This window comes from Anomalospiza imberbis, chromosome 20, assembly GCF_031753505.1.
Source record: "Anomalospiza imberbis isolate Cuckoo-Finch-1a 21T00152 chromosome 20, ASM3175350v1, whole genome shotgun sequence".
NCBI lineage: Eukaryota > Metazoa > Chordata > Aves > Passeriformes > Viduidae > Anomalospiza > Anomalospiza imberbis.
In genome coordinates, this window is record NC_089700.1 from 6,406,819 (window position 1) to 6,426,324 (window position 19,506).

The following is a 19,506-nucleotide window of genomic DNA, read 5'->3' on the forward strand; positions in this document are numbered from 1 at the left end:
CGAGGCGGGACCGCAGCGCCCGCGCTCCCGTTCGTACAAAATTTATTGAGCGGAAAAGTGGGGAAAACAACAACGCGCGGGGTGAGGGGGGCGAGCGGGGCACACGAACACGCTGTTGAATATCAACAGTACTAAGAGGGGCGCGGGCAGGGTTAGGCGTAGAGATCCTCGCGGTCGGCAGAGTAAACCTCCCCCTCCTGCAGCAGCGCGAAGTTGAGGAAGTGAGAGGGGCGATGGACCTCGTGGTAAAACTCCTTGGGGTTGGCGAGCTGCAGCTCATATTTCATGTTGGGGTCGTGGCGGACACCTGGAAAAGAGGGAGTGTCACCCACCTGAGCACCCCTTCTGCCCCCTCCACCCTTCCACGACCATTTCCATGCCAGGAAATAGTTCTAAACCCAGAAATCAGCCCTCTTTGGGTTCCTCCCCTCAAGAGGTTTACAATCCTTTTATGCAAGTCAAGTGTTCTGTCACTCTCATTTCCTGACCCGTTCTCCAGCTGCCTGTGGTGTTCGTGATACCAGGACCTCCCTACTGGGAACAGCTTCTCTCTTGCATTTTCCATTATCTCTGCTGCCTGACAGGGATTAATTATTCAGTGACAACAGACCATGCACTACAATCCTGACAGACACAGGATCTATTTTGTCTCTCGAGCCACTAAAAAAAAAAAAATAATTGAACTGACTTCCCAATGCTGGTACTAGGGAAAGTTCAGGGCACAGTGCTGGTATCCCTGCCAGCACCTCTGAGGAAGTTTTGGAATAGGTAAGGAGCTATTCCCTCCTCCCCACGCTCCTCACACTGCCTCGTTTCCCCTTCCCTCCCCAAGCCAGCTCACCCATGAAGTTGTAGTTCCAGGAGCCCTGTGCTGGGACCATGAAGAAGCCGAGGAAGCGGTCAGACAGGAGCATCTGCACCCTCTCGTAGTGGGAGGGGAGGTAACCCTTGGGGTTGTTGCCCTTGTCCGTGTTCTGCCGGCCCCACTCGTACCCACTCGGGGTCAGTTTGTAGGCTGTCAACGTGCAGGAGCCAGGGGTGAAACTGAAAAGGAACATGAGGCAAGTCAGACTCACCTGGGGCAGAAGAGGGAAAGCAGGAATGAGCCAATGCTCCCTCTTTCTGCCAATTTTATTTTGAGTTCTCCAGCTCTGCAGCAATACCCCCCCCGTCAGAGGGCCACCAGAAGCCTCGCTGCCCCTCACCTGCAGGTGATGATGATGGTCTTCTCCCCATCCCAGGAGGGGTTGTCAGCCATGACCTTGGCGTGGGTGGTGACATCCTGTGGCGAGAGCTGAGGGGACTCGTTTGGTTGGGTGTGAATCCACCCCAGAGGTTCCATTTCCTGACAAAAAGAGAGTGGCAAAAAGGACACTGAGATCACAAGCTTCCTCCTCACTTGATCTCAATCAACTCTGACTTCAGACTAACCCCTTTCAGTCCTACAACTACAAAAGACCAAGGGAAACTGCTCCACCACCTCAGGTCCTTGTTACTGACCTTCCACCCAGCCTGGAAGCTGAACCTCAACCCACCTTGAGATACTCGTGCTGTGGCAGCTGTCCTGGGAGGTGCACGGTCTGGTGCGTGCCCCACTGGGGCACCATCACAATGCACCGGATCTCCTTCACCTGGGGGTTGTCGGGAGGACTCACTCCATACAGGTAACCTGCAATCTAAAACACACACACCTGCCTTAGAAGGCCAGAAGAGATCTCTGTGTAGCTGTGTGAGTGGGAACTCCTTAATTCCTGAGGAGAGCGTCAGAGGGATTCACGTGGACAAACCACAGCAGGTTCCCAGCCCTTCAGCAAGAGTTTCCCCCTGGTGTGTTTGAGTGGGGCACAACTGTAACAAACTTCCCTGCACACTCACCTGGGCACGCAGGTCTGAGATGCAGATGAACTTCTTCAACACATTTTTGGGAAGAATGTAGGTGTAACCTGTCTCCTTTATGTCATCTGACGAGACATAGATGTGGTTTGTCCGCAGGTGGAGGTTGGCAGCAGAGATTGCTCTGTGAGGAGGAGACCGTGATCAGAGGGGGCACAGATCCTCCCTGAGCATTCCAACCCTTTCCACCACCCCTGCCTGCCTTCCTACCTGACCCTCCACTCAGTCTTGGAGGAGAAGGTCTGGGTTTCGTAGTTGCTGGTGGTGGAGGTGATGATTTCATCCCCGTGTTTGTTCACCGTGCGGGTCTGCGTGGCCGTCAGCTGCGACTGCTCCTTGGTTTGCTTCTCAATTTCTGCAATCTGCTGCCTCTGCTGAGATGGGGCAGAGATCTCCATGCCCAGGATGATGTCTCGGATCTCTGATTGGGTCAGGGATGCAACGTTCACACTGGAAGAGAAAATTCACCCAAGTCAGGCATTTCAAAATACAATCTGGAGCCTTCTCACCTTCAGGCACAAGCTCAGAACATCCAACTCTGGGCACCGTGGAAAAATTAAACCACAACTTTTTAAACAAAAGAGAGGCCATGATCACATAGTGCTTAGATCAATGATTTGGTGCAGACATTTTTATCTGTCTTACCAGAAAGTTATTAAAATTAACCAGATCTCCTACAAAGCTGAGAGTGCATTGACAAAGGCCTTGGCCACAGCCTTTAGAGCAGGAAGGAAAGGCTGACAGGATTATGCCTTACTTGTTCTTCTTGCCATAGTCAGCAAGGATGAGATCCTTCAGCTGCACCTCCACCTTGATCCACTCCTCATCTGTCAGGGTTGGCCAGATGTGGTGAGGCTCAGTGATGGTTGTCTTGTCTGGCTTCAGGATAACTTTGGCTCGATCGTTATTCACGTGTAGCGCCCGGAGAATCAGGATCAGACGGGAGAATGCCTTGGAGATGAAAAGAAGATGGAGTTAGAAAGAAGAAAATTAACGGTACAAGGCCCCAGTACAGCATTCTTCTGTTTGAGCACATGGGAATTGCCAGGGAAATCCATCTAAAGGAAAATCCAGGCAGATTCAGAGCCAAGTGCTCCCAAACAAATCATCAGGGATATCTGAGGCCTTGGTTCCTTGCCTCATTTATCAGCAGCAAAGCAGAATGCAGGAGACACATCTGTGCTTACTGTGTAGGAAGAGATGGTTTTCAGCCAGTCATCATAGAGATTGAAGAGAACCATCTGGGGTTCAGTAGCCTTCAGGATGAGGTCACCAAACTTCTCCACTTTCAGACAGGCCTGGAAGGGCAGCTGCAACTCCGAGCCTTTGATCACAATATTGGGGAAATCCAGCAAGTGCACCTGGAGTTTATCAAGAGGAATTAGCTCCCAGCTACTGCAGAACATCACAGGACACAGAACTGTCCTGTTACGTCCCACAGATTTTACACATCCTCACGGAGCTGCAGCCCTACCTCAAGTGGGTCCAGCATGCCCTTCCGTGTCACGATGATCTGCTTTGGCTGCTCCTCCACGGGAAGGGATCGGATCAAGGCAGCCACTTCTTCAGCAGTCTTCCACTTGGCCAGCTACAGAAAGACAGCAGGGTTAGAGAAGTATCCCCCTGCTCTCCAGCAGAGTCTCCATGTCTCTGGGAACCAAAGGGATGCAAACCAAATTCTAAAAATAGGACTGGAATTTATGGTTTGTTCCAGATCAGTGACAAGGCCCAGCATTTCCTCCTTACTGACCGCAGAGGGCAGTTCCCATTCCTGGAGCTCAGTTACTCCTGAGTGGCTCAGAAAAAAACAGCTGGCTACTCCACCTCCCTGGATTTGCCACCTGAGCTTTCTCACTGCACTGGATGCACAGCCAAGTGCAGAGTGAATTCTGTAACAAGGAGCACAGCACTGCTCCTCAAGCTCTGCTCGATGATGTGGGCTTTACACCTCAGAGCCTCAAAGTCCTTGTGAGCCTCAGTGCCTGTATTCCTCCACTTTTATACCCCGTGCTCCTCTGCCTGCCTGATCACTTGGACTTTGGAGCTCAAAACTCATTAAGAGGCAGGAAGATGAAGATCTTTGTGATGTGTTCTGCTCAAGGGAGGGTCCCAAGCAGTCAGAGCCCACCCCCAGTTCACACCCAAGGCACAGCCAGGCCCTACCTGCCCCAGACGCTTCTGTCCTGCCCACACAGATGTGTGGATGATCTTCAGGAAGAGCTGTCCAGTTCTGGGATTGAAGATGAAAATGGCTCCATTGATGGGTTTTGTAGTCAAATTCCCTTCAAAAGTCTGAGGAAACAAGTGAGAGTGAGAAGTGCAGGGAGATAACTGGAGCCCACCCACACCTTTACACAAGAGCCAACTCTCTGTGTGCTTTGAGCAGGAGCGGTGTGGAAAATGTAAGAGCTGCTCTGTGCACACTGCAAAAATGTGGGTCCACGTGTTGACTCCCAGATTCCCACCATGCATGGAAACCTCCAGCCCATCCAGTCCTTTCCCTGAGACACCCCTCTGGCCTCACCTTGTGGATGGTGACTCTGTACACGTTGGTGTCATCCACAAACCAGATGATCTGGTTGGAGAAGAGCTCCCCATAGTTCTGGGAGGACAGGTAGGGCTCCGTGGGCTCTGAGGAGTACAGCTGCAGCCCTTTGCGGATTCGCTCCCTCAACACATACAGGGCAGGGTTTGCTTTCATGATTTTGGCCATGGCCTGCTGGATCAGAGGTTTGCTCCCAGGGAACCAGTTCCCATAAGCACTGAAGGAGGAAACAAACAGAAGTTGTTACCATTAGACCTGAGAAGGCAACAGCCCCACTCAAGTCTTCCCATGCAGCAGCCAGGCCCCTTTCTAATTGCTGAAAAATACAGCTTTGTACTGCAGAGTGGCTTTTGTAATGCCCCTGGAGTTGGTCACCTATGGCTTTTACCTACACCTCCTCAGTGGGAAGCCACAGCACACACATGCTGCAGTCCCAGAAAAGCTGCACCTTCTCCAACAAACACACTGGAGAACTGATTTCTGGCTTTGTCCCTAGCTTCCAGTGAGAAATGGTGTCCTCACTTGTAGGGGCTTTGAAACAAGGCTTGTCCTTCAGCTCCAACAACAGTCTGACAGAAATATCCTAAGAAACAAATTATTAATGAACTGAGGGAACTGAATCACTGCTACTGAGCAAAACTGGGCAACCTGAGATGCCTTATCCCACTCACTGCCCATCTCCAGCTTCTGCCTTCTCCCCTCATCATCCTGCCTAGAATACAACCCAGTCTGGAGATGCACTGAGACAAGACCCACAAACTACCAATTCCAACCCTGGAAATGAAACCACAGAAGGTGCAGCTCTCACCTGTGCAAGTTGTAGGCCAGATCAATGGCAATGAGCACCCCAGTGGGAGAGGGGTAGATGCTCATGTTGTCTGTGGTGTAGTCCAGGAACTTGGCCCTGGCGTAGCGCTCGATGTCGTGGGAGTCGTAGTCGCCCCAGCGCAGCTGGATGTCAATCCAGTACTTCTGGGTGGTGGTGCTGTCCATCACATCCCTGAGGAGAAAGCAGGCCACAACAAGTTCATCTTGCACAAAGTTCTCCTGCAGTAATTGTCACCCAGCATGGACACTGCAGCCAGCTCATATCCACATTCCACCCTGGAAAGGGACCCTGCTGTTCTCCTCACACAGCAGTGAATGCAGAGGCTGTTGAAAGGTTCAAACAGAGCAGCAGTGAGTTCACTGCTGTGTAGTCACGAGGGTCATCTCCCCCAGGGACTGTCTGGTGAGGATTCAGTGAGAATTCTGGCCCTGGGCCAGCTCAGCTTTGTGGGGCTTCCAGAAGAACCTTCAACAGCTCAGGGAAAAGCTCACCCAGACGAGAGAACAGGAGCAAAGGCAGTGCTGGTGTTTTGCAGAAGGCAGTGCCAGGAGGTGCTGCAACCACCAACCCAAACAAGCCCTGTGCTTTGCTGGACACAATCTCCAGCGTCCCCCAGATGCCCAAGAGACACAGAGGCTCGGAATGACAGGCTCAGCAGCTCTGCTCTGCAGGGAGACTGAGGAGAGGGAAAAGGGAAACTCACTTGGAATCTGCCAGCAAGGATGGACGTGACACATTCCACTTGTAGGAAGCAAAGAGAAGGATATCTGCACACGAGGAGTTCATCTTGTAGGACTTCCTGGGATGGATTGTCTCTTTTTGCACTGTCTCAATCTCCAGAGCATCCAGCTCTTGATCAAACACCTGGGGAAAAGACAGTCAAAGATGAGATGTGTTCAAGCAACCCAGATAAGGAATCTATCCTCAACACCAAGGTAGTCAGGAAAATCCCATTTTCCATTTCTTCCCTTTCTCTGCCAAACTGCCTGAGGAAGACTGGCCCTGCTCCAAAAGGGCACAGAAACAAACCAAGCCAACACTGCTCACCTGACACAAATCCATGACAATGCTCTCATGGATCTTCTGCCACAAGTGAGCTCGGAAAATCTGGATGAGGGAAATCTTCAGCGTGGGGATTTTGCCGTGCATGAAGATCCCTGTCAAATCCAGCTGCACCTGGAACCCAACATACACCTGCAAAGGAAAAGCAGCTTGAGAACACACAACAGCACAACTGAGGAAATTTTAAAAAATGGAGCATCTCCTGTTAAGGAGGTTTAGTGCCTCTCTAAGAGATGTTCTGAGAATTAACTGGATCAATTAACTGCTCCCATTTCATTGGAGAAGTGTTGTCTGCTCCTCGAGGGACAAACACCAGGTACTTACGTTGGCTCTGTTGATGGTAGGAGACCACCAGAGAGTGAATCTTCTGTTTGGAATTTGGTTCAAACCCGATCTCTGGGCATTTGTCAGTTTCTTCCACTTCATGGATTCCTCAAAGCCACTGGCCTTCTCCCTAGAAAGGGCAGACCATCAACTGCATTAGATTCAAGTGAATGAGATGTCCCTCATCTTTGCTGCCATGTGTAAACAGCATCTTGTAACAGACACAGGGATCAGCCATGAGCTGGGAGGGTTGTTTCATGCCAAGAAATTTCCATGAGTTTCCAACAAGTTCAGCTGTAGCCCCCTCCTAGGTGCCCTCTCAACGGGACTACACAAGGTTCTGAAACAACCACTGAAAACCAGCAGAAACTCAACACAACCAGCACAGCCTGAGCCCAGAGCCCACATCCAAGTTCCTCTTACCAGAAGAGACCCTCCCACGTGGGGAAGTAGGTGCCCTTGAAGAGCGTGTGCTCCAGGATCCCTTCCACCCCGCCCAGAGCCTGGATCATGTCCGTGCGGTAATTGTTCAGGTTCCAGAGTTTGCCGTCGTGGCGCTGGTGTGTCCACCAGAACGGGTTCTGCTTCAGCACCTGGAGACAACAGCGAGCACCTCATTCACCTGGCTGCACTAACTGCAGCAACCAACACCACGGTGATGGTCAGTGAGCAGGAAAAAAGCTTCATGCCCTCAGTGCTGGAGGACACAGCTCATCTACAACACGAGTTCTGTCAGTACTACTCTGCAATTCACACTGGGTGGAACCTCAGGTGATATTTTTATCTTTCAGGGACTGGCCTTCTACAAAGCTGTCATTTATTCCACAATATTTTGGAATGTTTGTTTTGGGATAATTTTTTTTCCCTCTCCAGAACTGATTCTGTAATATGTTGTTGTGTTTATTGTGGTTTTCTTCAATACACTGCAATCTATCTAAATGATTCCAAAGGGGATAAACTACAAATTCTGGAGCATTTGGTTCCAAACAGCCTCTACCGGTCCCAACACAAGGCTGTAAATTCCTTCTGCAGCAGAGAGACAGAAGTGCACCTGCAATAATGCAAGGCAAAAGGACTTTGTGTGGAACAGGTATCTGAACTTCATATTCAGGTGAAGAGAAATTCCCTGTCAGTACCTGATACTGTTTGAAGTCAGTCCTGACTCTCCATCCTTTATCGTAAGCCAGAGTGTGCCGGTCCTTCTGGAAAAGGGTGTTAATTCGAGGAATTCCCCTGTCCCACGAGTCCTCCAGATCCTCCAGTGTCAGACGCCTGAAAAAAAAAATCCCCACACTTTGTTACCTCTCAATTTACAGCAATGCAATAATGAGTAGTTCAGATGAGATCACAGAAATGACACAGAGCTCAGGGATCTGGCAGAGGACACTAGAATGCCAAACCTCCTCCAGAGGTGAGGGAACAGCATTGCAGGTACCACAGGGTACACAAGGTCCCCAAAATCCCCAGGCAGCATAAAACTTCCCACTGCTGCCTGTCCCCCCACACGTGGACACACACCTGTTCTGGGCTATAGCCTCCTGTCGTTTCAGGGCATACTCTGCCCACACCCTCTGAGAGTCAATGAATTCACTCTCCCATGGCTGGATGTAACGGTACAGATTTGGGATGAGCTGGTCCTCCTCATGGCTCATTCCCGAGCGGAAGTGAGTGATGCCAACATCTGTCTGCTTGGACCACCTGGAGCAAAGAGCCAAGAATGAGGCAGGAGGAACTGGGACTTCGCTCATCACTGCCATGAGCTACTGTAAAGGCAACACAGCTCTGTACCATGGCATGGTTTAGCACTCCTGAAGATTTTTAGGGGAAAGAGCATCAAGTCATGCAGGAATTAGAACAGCACAACTCACCTCAGGTCAGACTGAGGGATGAGAACGTGGCCCATGGAGAGCATGCCCAGCCCTCCCAGCTCCTTAGGGGTGTAGAACACCACAGGAGGAAAACGGCTGGGCATTTTGGAATTCAGGCCGATCTTGATCCGAGTCTGGATTTTATTCTCACACTTCACCAGCAAATCAAGCAGCTCCTGAGTATTTACAACAGCTTCCCGGAAATAAGTCATCAAGCCAATCAGAGCTGTGTTCCATTTGTTGACAATCTAGAAAGGGAAGGAAAGGATCAGCTCCTGGCTAATTTCCAAGAATCTGTAGAAAGCTGTCATAGATCTCCCTCCTCCCTTACCTTAGTGAAGGTTGTGGAGCCAGAGGCCATGAGGATCTGCCTCACTCTGTTGTGAAACCTCTGCATGGACTCATCGTCTACACGCAGGAAGCACTGAGCCGTGCGCTCCTTGGTCACCTAGAGAGCACAGAGCCATCAGTCCCCTCCTGGGAGCCCCTCTCCAATCCATGGAAACCCCACCCAGGGATTGCTCTCCCAGCCCACCTCGTTCTGCAGGTTCCAGACACCGTCCTTGTGGGTGAACTCCTCGTAGCTGGTGCGGCACTTGGGCAGGATGCGGCACTCGAAGCCGCACATGTTGAACAGCAGGTTGGGGTTGTCCTTGCTGTACACGGACACGAAGCTGTTCTCCCACTGCACCGTGGTCACCGAGCGGGGCAAACGGTTCTTGATATCCCAGAACACAGCACGGCCACTGGAAAGCAGCACGTGCACAATGACACATCACAATCTGCCCAAATAACAACTGGACAAGGTCTCAGAGCTTCCATAATATTTCAGCACGGACCCCTCACATCTCATCCTGAGCATCTATCAGTCTCCAACAGTTATTTATCACCCATTTCCCCCTTTTTCCTACCACTTCTTTCCCAGCTGCAGCACTTACAGGTTCACGTCGTGCTTCATGAGGCGCATCCGAGCGTCCCGGGGCCAGCACTTCTTGTTGTTGTAGCCCACGATGTTCTCGTTGTTGGGGTCGGGGTGCTCTGTCAGGTATCGCTGGATCAGGTCCCTTGCCTCGTCAGCTGTAAACCTGGAAATGCACAGAAAAGGACCTGGAATTACATGGTTGACTTATCAACACCAGCCTGGCCAGAAAGATAAGGATTTAATTAGGAAAAGCTGTTTGTCAGCTTTTTTTTTTTTTTGTCATCCTATTTTTGTGTCCTCCCAATCAATGGGGGAATTTCATTAGCACAGAGCAACTCAGGGTTTGGGTTATCCTTCCATGAAGAGAAAGAAAAGGCTTATTTTTCTCCCAGTCTCTAATTTACCAAATCCCTAACAACTGAGCATATTTCTATTGGCAATTTGTGTTTCTTGACATTGTTGTGTTTCTTTAGGTCCAGTGCAACTGCAGAATACAAATTGAGAAAGCAAGAGGAGGAATGCAAACATCCAGTTATCAATGGAAGTCTGTCAATTGAAGTATTCCTGATCTTCAATAGCAAAGGGAGCAAAAGCCAGGAGCATCTTAAATCTCCCTTGCCTTTGTGCTGACCCGAGGAAAGCAGGGCCCCAGAGATCTCACCTGAAGAAGATGTGAATCCTGTCAATGTATCTGCAGAAGAGGCGAATGGGATGGGCCACCTCCGTGGCAATGTCCTGGAAGCTGAGGAAGTCATTTGGCATCTGGGGAGGCCCAGCCATCTCACTGGCCCGGTGCAGGCCCAGCACCAGCAGGTCCATCACAAGCCCATAGTACTGGACAATGAAGGAAGCAAACTGCAGCCCACGAATAATCCCGTAGGAGTTTGTGTGATTCATATCCTGAGGAGACGAAGGGGAATTGTGAGAAAACACATCCCAACGCAGCAGAACCCTTTCACCTGAGCAGCTGTTCTTCAGCACGACCCACAAGGGTTTTTTTACTCCCACATCGCTTTTCTTTGGCAAGTCTCGTGTTCCTTCTTTGCCACAGGGTCCAAAACCTCCTCCCTCACGGGTCCCTTTTACCACAAACCCCCTTTCCTGACAACAACCATCACCTTGTAGTTGATCACCACGTTGTTCTTGGCTGTCATGTAGTCAGCAATGTTGTGATCAACGATGAGACGCAGCAGCCTGTTGAGCAAGGTCAAGTCAATCTTCTCATACATCTTCTCAAACCGAGATTCCAGCATCACGTTGCATTCCCCTTCGCTCGTTTCCCAAACATCCTGCAGGTTATTAATGCCTGAGGGAATAAACAATGTTGTGTTGTCTGACACATCAAGCACAGAAGCAGCCACTGGACACAGGAACTCAAGTCCTGCAAAGCCTGATTTTTCAGACTCTGGATTTTCCAGTCTATACAGAAATGGGAGGAAAACTACGTATTCAGCCCTAAATGCTGTGCAAGTTGTCCTCCTCCAGTATATGCACATGTACTAACCTACAAAATACATCTCTGATTGTAATTATTGACTGCAAATTGCAAAACCAAAATTCAGCTCCTAAGGGGATTCATAGGACAGAAGTTCCCCCATAAGAAAAATCATTTTTGCATGGAATCCAAGAGCCCACTGACCTTGGCACCACTTGTACACCAGCAGTGGGGGTGGTTCAGTGTCAGCAGGTTTGATCCAAGGAGGGAAGAGCCTTCGCTTATCAGCCTCATACCACAAGTACTGATCCAGATAAGCATCTGTGATCTTCTCCAGGGGCTCAACATCATAAACAGGGACCAAGTGGCTGTAGAGATCCATGAACTCAATTCCCACCTTAACAAAAAAAAAAAAAAAAAAAAAAAAAAGAGGGGGAAAAACTGAGGCTGGTAGTTGAGAGAAAACACGAAGTTTTTGTGCCATTCAGCTTCTGAATGCAGCATAAAATGGCTGGGCTTTCACCAGGCTTTCACTCACCTCCTTGAAGGCTCTCTGAGTCAACAGATGTCGCTTGATTCTGGACAGAGCTTCGTGGGGATTATCATAAGCCTGCTCAATCAAGCCCAGCTCCTCTCTCTGTGACTGATTGAGGCGTGATTTCACACTGAAAACAAGGGAGAACAGCTCAGCACCTGCACACAAACAGCCTAATGGCCACTGCATTACACTGATGAATGATAATGTTCAAGCTCTAATTCTTCACAATCCACATCCCCAAACTTGCAAGCATGGCAGTGGTTTTGCCCAAGTGACAGAGCCTATAAGAACTCCCAAATACACTGGCAGTACCAAAACCAACAGCTTTACCAGTCCACCAGGGTGAATTTCACACCATACTTCATCACAGGAATAATGGATAACAAAACAGAAGCCTTTCCCAGTGTCCCTGAAGATCAAGACCATTTCCCACTGCTTACCTGTAAGCTTCCTTCAGCCTCTCCAGGGCTAAGATCAGCAACTTGGTGTCATGCTTGTAGGACAGTGGGGGGAAAGGAATGGGGGAGAACCTCCTGCTCTCCAGCCAGTGCACTGTGGTTGTGTACACAGCAACGGCCTCTTCTGCAGTGATGTAAGGCCCATCCTGCAGAACCGCACCACCAGAATTAACCAGTGAAAGCTTCCCCATGAAAACAGCATTAATTTGGGCAATTTCAGGGGGGACAGAAGTACCTTCAGGTAATTATGCTGCCGTTCCTGCTCAGCTTTCAGGTAGAGTCTGGTCAGCCTGCCCAGGTTCTTCTTACAGACGGTTTTGTCGACAGTGGCTCCCCGGCGGATCCGCTCCCGGTTGTAGTGAGCTGTGTTTGTCCACCAGTCAGCTTTGGCCTTCACGTACCTCAGGATCATGTTCTCAATAGGAGTTGGCAGCCCTGGCACCTGGGAAAGCACAGGAACTTAAGGGAAGCAGGAGCAGGAAAGTTCCAAGAGCAGCTCTACTTGGGTGATGTGAGAACTGAACCCAAAGGCCAGGTGAGAGATTTACCTTCCAGGGAATATTGGCCTTCCAGCACCGCCAAGCCTCGCTCAGGTGCTGCAGGATGGTTCTGGCTTTGTTCTGCTTGATCCCTTCTGGCATCATGTCCAGGATGTCGTGCATCACAGCTGCCCTGAGCTCCAGGTCAAAGTGAGACTCCACACGCTGCTTCGTGACAGTCTTGGCGACACCCTTGGAGTGACGGCCTGGAAAAAGCAAAGTCCTTCAGGAATTCTGATACCACCAGGCAGTGATTCTCCTTCATGATTCAGGAGTGCATGGAGGTGCAGGATGTCTGGAGAAATTACACTGCCAGGAGTCTGGAGTAGATGGCTATGGAGCAGGAAATCCCACTTCCATTTAGAATCTGTTCTGGGGGCACAGATCTTGAAAGAGCTCTACACTGGTCAATGGAGCATGGATAAAGATCACCAGTATGAACAGGAAACTGGCTGGCAAGCAAACTGTAATAATCTTTACCACACAGTCCTCCCATGTGCAGGATTTACAGGGTACTGACCTTCAAACTGCCTGGCCAGCAGATTCCCCAGCCAGCGTTCCAGCAGTGGGGTGATGCCCCTCATGAAGAACAGCCACACTCTCCAGCCTGGAGCCCAGAAACCACAGCCAGGACCTTTGCCCACAGGCCCCTGGAGGAACAGAGACATGGTAAGAGCAGGTCATTTATTGACAATCCAGAATCCCTCCCCTGTTCCTCAGTTTACATGGGGTCAGTATCACGTGGAAAGGTGGAACTCACTGTGTTAAACCTGTAGTAGATGAGATGTTTCAGGTCCTTGCACATTCGAATCTGCCTCATCAGTTTGTATTTGTACCGGTACATCCCCGTGAGCTGACCCACGTGGGCAAAGATGTACTGCAGGCCATCTGCCAGCTGAGACGTGGAACAGTCAGGGACAACAATCAACACCTCAGACATCACCTCCAGCAGCCAGGTGTATTGAACAGAGTGTATCAGGCCATACAAAGCTCCTAATGCTGGCTCAGACAATTATCAATTCTTATAAACTAATATAAAAGCAGAATTTCAAACAATACTGCATATTTTCATTGTTTCATTTCATTGTTTCCCCTCTTCTCCCTAACACTGCAACATTCAGCCACTTTGTGCATCCCATAGAAGCTATTTCCCATATAAAATATTGCATTTCTCCTCTCAACTTCTTCTCACCACATTTAAAACCAAAAAAACCAAAAGGCCTACCTGAAATGCATCCACATTTCCCAGTCTGTACTGGACGTGGCTGTCCACCACCAGCTTCGTCAGCCGCAGGACCTCTCGGCACAGATGGAAAGCGTTCCCAAAACGGGACTTTTTTCTTTCCTGGAAAAGACAAAATTTTCAGAATTTATGTAACAATGTCCCATAAGTGTGAAACAACTCAAATTTGGTCAACAACTGAACAGCTGAGGCACTGTGGCCTCTCTTTCCTCACTGGCTACACAACAACCTTCACATAAACTCTGCTCTTGTGTACAACAGCACATGGACCGATACCTTTGTGGTGAGGGTCTTCACAGGCTTCAGGTTGAAGTTGTAATCCAAGTGAAGGTAATTCAGGTTCTTTCTGTGGATCAGCAAGTTCAGCATGTTGTAGCCCTGGCGACACACTTGCAGGCCAACTTCCACCCAGTCCAGCTTGGTCGACTGGAAAAACTTGGTAGCCTTGAAGGAGCGGAACAGGTACCTGGAGAGAGCAGAGACCACAATCAGCTCAACCCCCTCCACAGATCAGCAGCTCCCCACTGAGCAGAGCCCACTCACCTCTTCTTCTGGGCCTTGGGAGGTCTGTGTTTGAGTGCATTCAGGACATAGTATTTCAGGAGCTTCTGGTAGGACACTCTCACCTTGACTGGCTGTCCTGCTGGGCAGTGCTCACGGTACCTATGGACAAATCACACTCCAAAGCTTCAGCTAACTCCCATTCCTTAGAGGAAAGCCTCTAGAAACTCTCCTAAAATCTCTAGAAACCAGTCACCATAATGTCTTTATTTCATTCTCATTATAACAAGGTCATAATGAGATGATGACTTCATCAGCCCTTACCCCAGGACAGAACTCACCAGTTCTTGACCAGTGGGATGTCAAGAGCTCTCCGGGTCCTGCCAGACCTCAGGTTGAAGGGTCGTGGGGCCCACAGCAAGGCAATGCCATTGGCTGTGTTATCAGTGTAGAGAGGGGTATCCTTCAGGAAAGGCTCCACAAACTCTGGCAACTCAAACTCTTCATCGTCATCAGGCAGTGGTTCCTGGCTCTGAAATACAGAAGCACCACACAAGGTGTTTCCTGGTTGCTTCAGCTCAGTTTCTCAGTTAAGCAAGGTAAAAATCCATCTCTTTGCTCTCATGGAAGAAGCGTGGCTTTACTGAGCATGAGAGAAGCAAAAAGCATTCAACAAGGCAAACTGTGGCTGCCAGACCCTGAGTTAGGTGTTATGGAGGCAACTTCAGGGAGATGCCAGCTCCATGAATACACCAAGGGCAACCAGAGAGATAAATTATCTGTCAGAAGACTCAAACACTATTAATTAAACGTTGGGCTTTATCCTACAGAAACCAAAGGAGACAACTTTGTGCAACTCCAGAAGTAGAAGACGACTAAAATGACAACTGTGGATTTTTTTGTCAAAGGGCTGGTGCCTTCTGAAACATCTATGTTTGTCTGCTGCTATCAGCAGCAAGATCCTAAAGCCCCCTCCTTCCACACATAGGGTTTATCACAGTTAACCCAGCGACTCACCTTGACAGAATGTCTGTGTGAAATGGGGTTGATCAGAGGATCAAAGTAAAAAGCTGGGAGGTCAGGATCTTCTGTTTTAATGAAAACAACGTTCGGAGTATGATACCTGCAACAACAAAAAGAAAAGCCTTAGAACCTCTGACAGCCTTTCCCTCCTCTCCTGGCTCGGGAGGCTGCTGCTCTTACCAGGTGAGGTGGACATGGTGGGGCAGGTTGTTGTACAGGTAAGGAAAAGCAATTTTGTACTCTGTCCTGATAGGCTGCCTGATGATGATTTTGTTGATGTCATTAAATTCATTCCAGTCTTCATCCCTTAAAACGAGACAAGAAAGTGTTATGCAGGCATTCAGGGTGAGAAAGACTGAAAACATTCCATCAGCCCTCTCCTAGACTCATCTCTCTCCTAAACCCAACACTTACTGAAGATTGATGTCCCTGACGAGGGGCTCAAACTTGGGACCTCCAGGAATGGCCATGTTCAGTGCCTTGGAGGTGAAGAAGGCTTTCAGGTCAAACAGGTAGAAGTAGTTGTCATCCACCAGGTCAGTGAGCAGCTGGTTGGCCAGGCGGTACAGGGTGGACATCATGGGGAGGGTGAACTGCCAGCGCTGGTATGTGGAGCCGTTGACATACCTGGGAAAGCAGAGCGTGGACACTCCAGACACAGAATAACCAAACACCTTTTGCCACCCATCATTCATCACGGGCAGGTAGCACATGGGTGTCTCTAGCCTGAAGAAAAGGCTGCAGCACTGTTAAACACCACTCTAGACTCTTCCTGCCCAGAAAATGCTGGCTGCTCCAGCTCCTCTCCTCCTCTGTGTCTCAAGTGACACTGAACATCTGGGCACCTTTAGCAAATTCCAAGTTCCAGCTGGACCATGCAGGCTGTCAGCTTTACAGCGTGGTCAGAAACATCAGCTTTAGCACGTAAGTGGGTAACAGGCCTCCTGGATAGAGGGGCCTTGCTGGGTGCTGACCATAGAATCCCAGAATGGTTTGGCTTGGAAGGAACCTTAAAGCTCATCTTTTTCCAAGCCTTCCACCACCCCAGGCTGCTCAGAGCCCCATCCAACCTGGCTTTGGACTTCTCTGAGCAACCTGCAAGCAAAGATGCAGCTTTCCAACACTCAGGTTTTCCCTCCCACCCTTGAGGGAAGGCTTTTTCTCTCCTCACCAACATCACACAAAGGTTACACACTGCTCTGTGCACGTAATTCACGCACTGTTGGTGGGAATTGTGCTCCCACAGCCACGTACTTCCTGTTGTCCTTCAGAGGCTGGTGGTCATAGAACCAGTCCAGCACAGGGGCATCCTCCTCTGGATCCAGCTCCAGCTGAATGGCTTCCAGGGGCTCCACATCCAGGATGTTATCAGCATAATCCAGAGGGGGCTCTTCATCATCAAACGGGGGGAACCTCATCCTCTTGAAGTGGCGCCTGTCCCTCTTCTCCCGCCTCATCATAATCCACATGGAGCTGCAGGAAATCAGGGCCAGGTTAAAATCAGGGGGATTTTATGGCAGATGCAGAAAGGTTTGGCCCACCTGGATGAAGCAGAAGGCACCTACCCCCACTGGGCAATGTAGACAGGCTCGATGACCCAGGGGATCTCGTTGACAAAGGAGATGGCGCCGGTGATGTGGTACAGGACGGGAACGTCTCGGATCTGCTCCCAGGGCATGGGCATGTTCTCCAGGAGCTTCAGCACAGCATGGGGCATGTACTTCAGAGCACTGCAACCACAAACCAGGGAAAACCACGCTGGAGTGGCTCTCAAGGACAGCCAGCCACCTGCCACGAGCAAAACAACCTCCCAGTTTTCCCTCCCGCGAGCTGCTCCACGTTCAAAAAGCAAATCCACGAATTTTCCACTCTACCTTTGGACTATCAAAAGGCTTTCTAGTGGCTTTCCAGATTGTTGCTAACAAAACCCGAAGTTTTTAAGTGAGTTTCTGGAGTTTTTTGGGTAACGGTAAGTTACTGCAGCAGAGCATGACGTGCACTAGACAGCTCTCCACACCCAAACAGCACTCAGGATGCTTTTTCATCTTTCAAACAACATTTCACACTCTCCCCGACTCCTTCTAAGACACTGTTATGCAGGGTAGTGTTTTTTCTCATAAATTCAAGGCATCAATTCCCTTTGCTGGTGCTGTTTTGCACTGATACCTCACAGCAACAGACTGAGCTACAGCTGAACAGCCCTTTGGAGAAGGGGCTTCCCCTTCCATGGTGCCCTACCCAGGCTAACGCTTCGTCTCATAAACTCAAAGCAACAACTCCTTTTGCTGATCCTGCTCTGCACTGACACCTCAGGGCATCCTCACCGAGCTACAATGGACACGAAGAGCTTTTTTGGAGAAGGATCTCTCCCTCCAACAATTACCAGGGCAGCAGCGGCGGATCCCCGGGCCCCGCCGTGCCACACACCGGGGATCCCTTACCCCAGGTAGACGCGCTTGTCGTGCCGGAACTTCCTATTGGTCATGTCGCCGTGGTCGCGGATGATTTTGCGGACATGCTCGGGGGGCATGTCCTCCTTCTGCGCGTCCACGAAGCCGAATTTCCTCTTCTCCGCATAGCGCTTGGCCTGCAGCTGCTGCCACTTGCGGGCTGCGGGGACACAGAGGCGGCGGGTCAGGCCCTGTCCCCCGCGGAGAATCCGCGCTGCCGGGGCCGTACCCACCTTTCTCCTGCAGCTTCTCCTCGGACATGTAGTCGGGCAGCGGCGCCAGCGGGTTGGGCACCGGGGCGCAGCCGCCGCGGTACGGGAACACGGCGGCCATGGCGACGCAACTGCGGAGAGGGTGGAGACGGGCTCAGGGCGGCGCACGGGACCGCAACGAGGCCGCCGCCGGTCGGTCCCCCGTCACTCCCGCCCACCCCGGGCCCGCCGCTCCCCGCTGGCCCTCACCGGCAGCCGCGACCCCCGCGCTCCCCCACCACAATGGCGGCCCCGCGCCGCCGCTACCGCGCCTGCGAGCCCCGGATGTAGGCGGGACTCGCAGCGCGGAATAGCCAATCAGCTTTCAGGTAGTCTGACAGACAGCAGGTCTATCCTATCAGAGCGCGGAGTGGCGGGGGCGGGACTGAAGGCGGAAAAGGGGAGGAGGCGGTGTCTGGCGCACACTTCCGGTGTGGCGTCCCGCTTTCCCCGGTCCCGCCCTTCGCTGCTTCCGATTGGCGGAGAGGGGCGGCGGTCGCAGCGCGGCGCCGCCTCTGATTGGACAGCGCCTGGCGCAGCTCACTCCTCGCTGCTGCAGGGGGCGCCGCGGGCCGGGTCGTGCCCCCCCCCCCCCCCGAGGGTGGTAGGGGCGGGGGGTGCCCTCAGGGAGACATTGTGGGCATCCCGGACACATCCCGGTGATGTCCCCGCTGGAGCAGCGCGGGGACATCCCCCACGGGGACCGGACAGCCCCCGTGCCCCAGGCAGGCAGGGGGACGCCGCGCCGCAGTGATGCCTCACCCCCAGCACCGCCCCATGGCCACTCCACGGCCCCAGCAGGCAGCCACCCAGCTCGGTGCCCCCTTCCTGCCTCTCGCCAGGAGCACAGGTGCCCCCCAGCCCTCAGTGTTTGCCCAGCAGCTGTGAAAACGCGAGGGCCAGCTCACTGTGGGCGGGTTCAGGGTGTTGTCAGGGCCGCTCGGCAGCCGGGCAGGCTCTTGCCTCTCTTGCCTTGGGGTTTTGCCAGGGTGGGGGCTCCCATGGGGAGAGGGGTTTGTTCTGCAGGGATATTGGATGGGGCTGGAGTGGAGGTGATTGGGTGGCAGGCCGGGGTGTTGCTCCCCAGCAATGAATTCCCTGATGAAGATGCTCCTCCTAGCCCTGTGGTCCCCTGTAAGTTGGGAATGGAGGTGAGTCCTTCCCAAAACCTTTCAAGCCAAGGCTGTGGCACTTCCCATCGGGATGGGCAAGCACAGGGCATCCCCACGTCCGACCTCGGTGACCTGCAAAGCCCCTGCTTATCCCACCTTAGCCCTGTGGGAAAACCACGGCGGATTAAGAGGCGCCCAAGCCAGGCTCCCCTGCCCCACGTGCCTGGGGTGCAGGACATCCACGTGACAGCAGGAATGTGGGAACACAATCCAGCCCTTGAGAACCTCCCGGCTCTGGGCAGAGGCTGGAGCAGAGGCAGCGTTTTTAGCGGATGCAGAGGCTGTGCTAAGGGCCAGGATCGGTGCAGCAGCTCCTGGAAAATTCGGAATACATGGGTCAAACCAAAGAGAAAGCCCCGGGGTGACAGTTCTGCTCCAGCTGGGAGCTGTGAGGGGCACACAGGCACCTCAGCACTGCTTGAGGTGACGTACCCAAACCTGGAGGAGTTGTGC

At 51.6% G+C, this 19,506-nt stretch overlaps 1 protein-coding gene across 1 annotated transcript; it reads right to left on the minus strand.

Annotated features, from left to right (window-relative positions):
* Positions 1 to 25: 25 nt before the first annotated feature.
* On the minus strand, positions 26 to 18,108 carry PRPF8 (pre-mRNA processing factor 8). Its single transcript, XM_068210396.1, has 43 exons — positions 18,092 to 18,108; positions 17,864 to 17,973; positions 17,622 to 17,790; positions 16,746 to 16,910; positions 16,435 to 16,653; positions 15,595 to 15,807; positions 15,361 to 15,486; positions 15,175 to 15,280; positions 14,499 to 14,689; positions 14,200 to 14,319; positions 13,933 to 14,122; positions 13,639 to 13,758; positions 13,174 to 13,308; positions 12,934 to 13,063; positions 12,423 to 12,619; positions 12,110 to 12,316; positions 11,857 to 12,020; positions 11,417 to 11,543; positions 11,083 to 11,275; positions 10,562 to 10,749; positions 10,105 to 10,343; positions 9,460 to 9,606; positions 9,057 to 9,267; positions 8,853 to 8,969; positions 8,522 to 8,769; positions 8,172 to 8,351; positions 7,790 to 7,925; positions 7,077 to 7,246; positions 6,654 to 6,783; positions 6,315 to 6,461; positions 5,971 to 6,131; positions 5,247 to 5,438; positions 4,418 to 4,655; positions 4,057 to 4,185; positions 3,368 to 3,481; positions 3,081 to 3,254; positions 2,651 to 2,844; positions 2,104 to 2,343; positions 1,876 to 2,017; positions 1,536 to 1,676; positions 1,206 to 1,345; positions 842 to 1,044; positions 26 to 307 (listed from the first exon to the last, which is right to left on the minus strand). Exons 2-43 carry the CDS (start codon positions 17,961 to 17,963, stop codon positions 153 to 155), a joined length of 7,008 nt encoding a protein of 2,335 aa, XP_068066497.1. The 5' UTR covers positions 17,964 to 17,973; positions 18,092 to 18,108; the 3' UTR covers positions 26 to 152.
* Between the last annotated feature and the right edge of the window lie 1,398 nt (positions 18,109 to 19,506).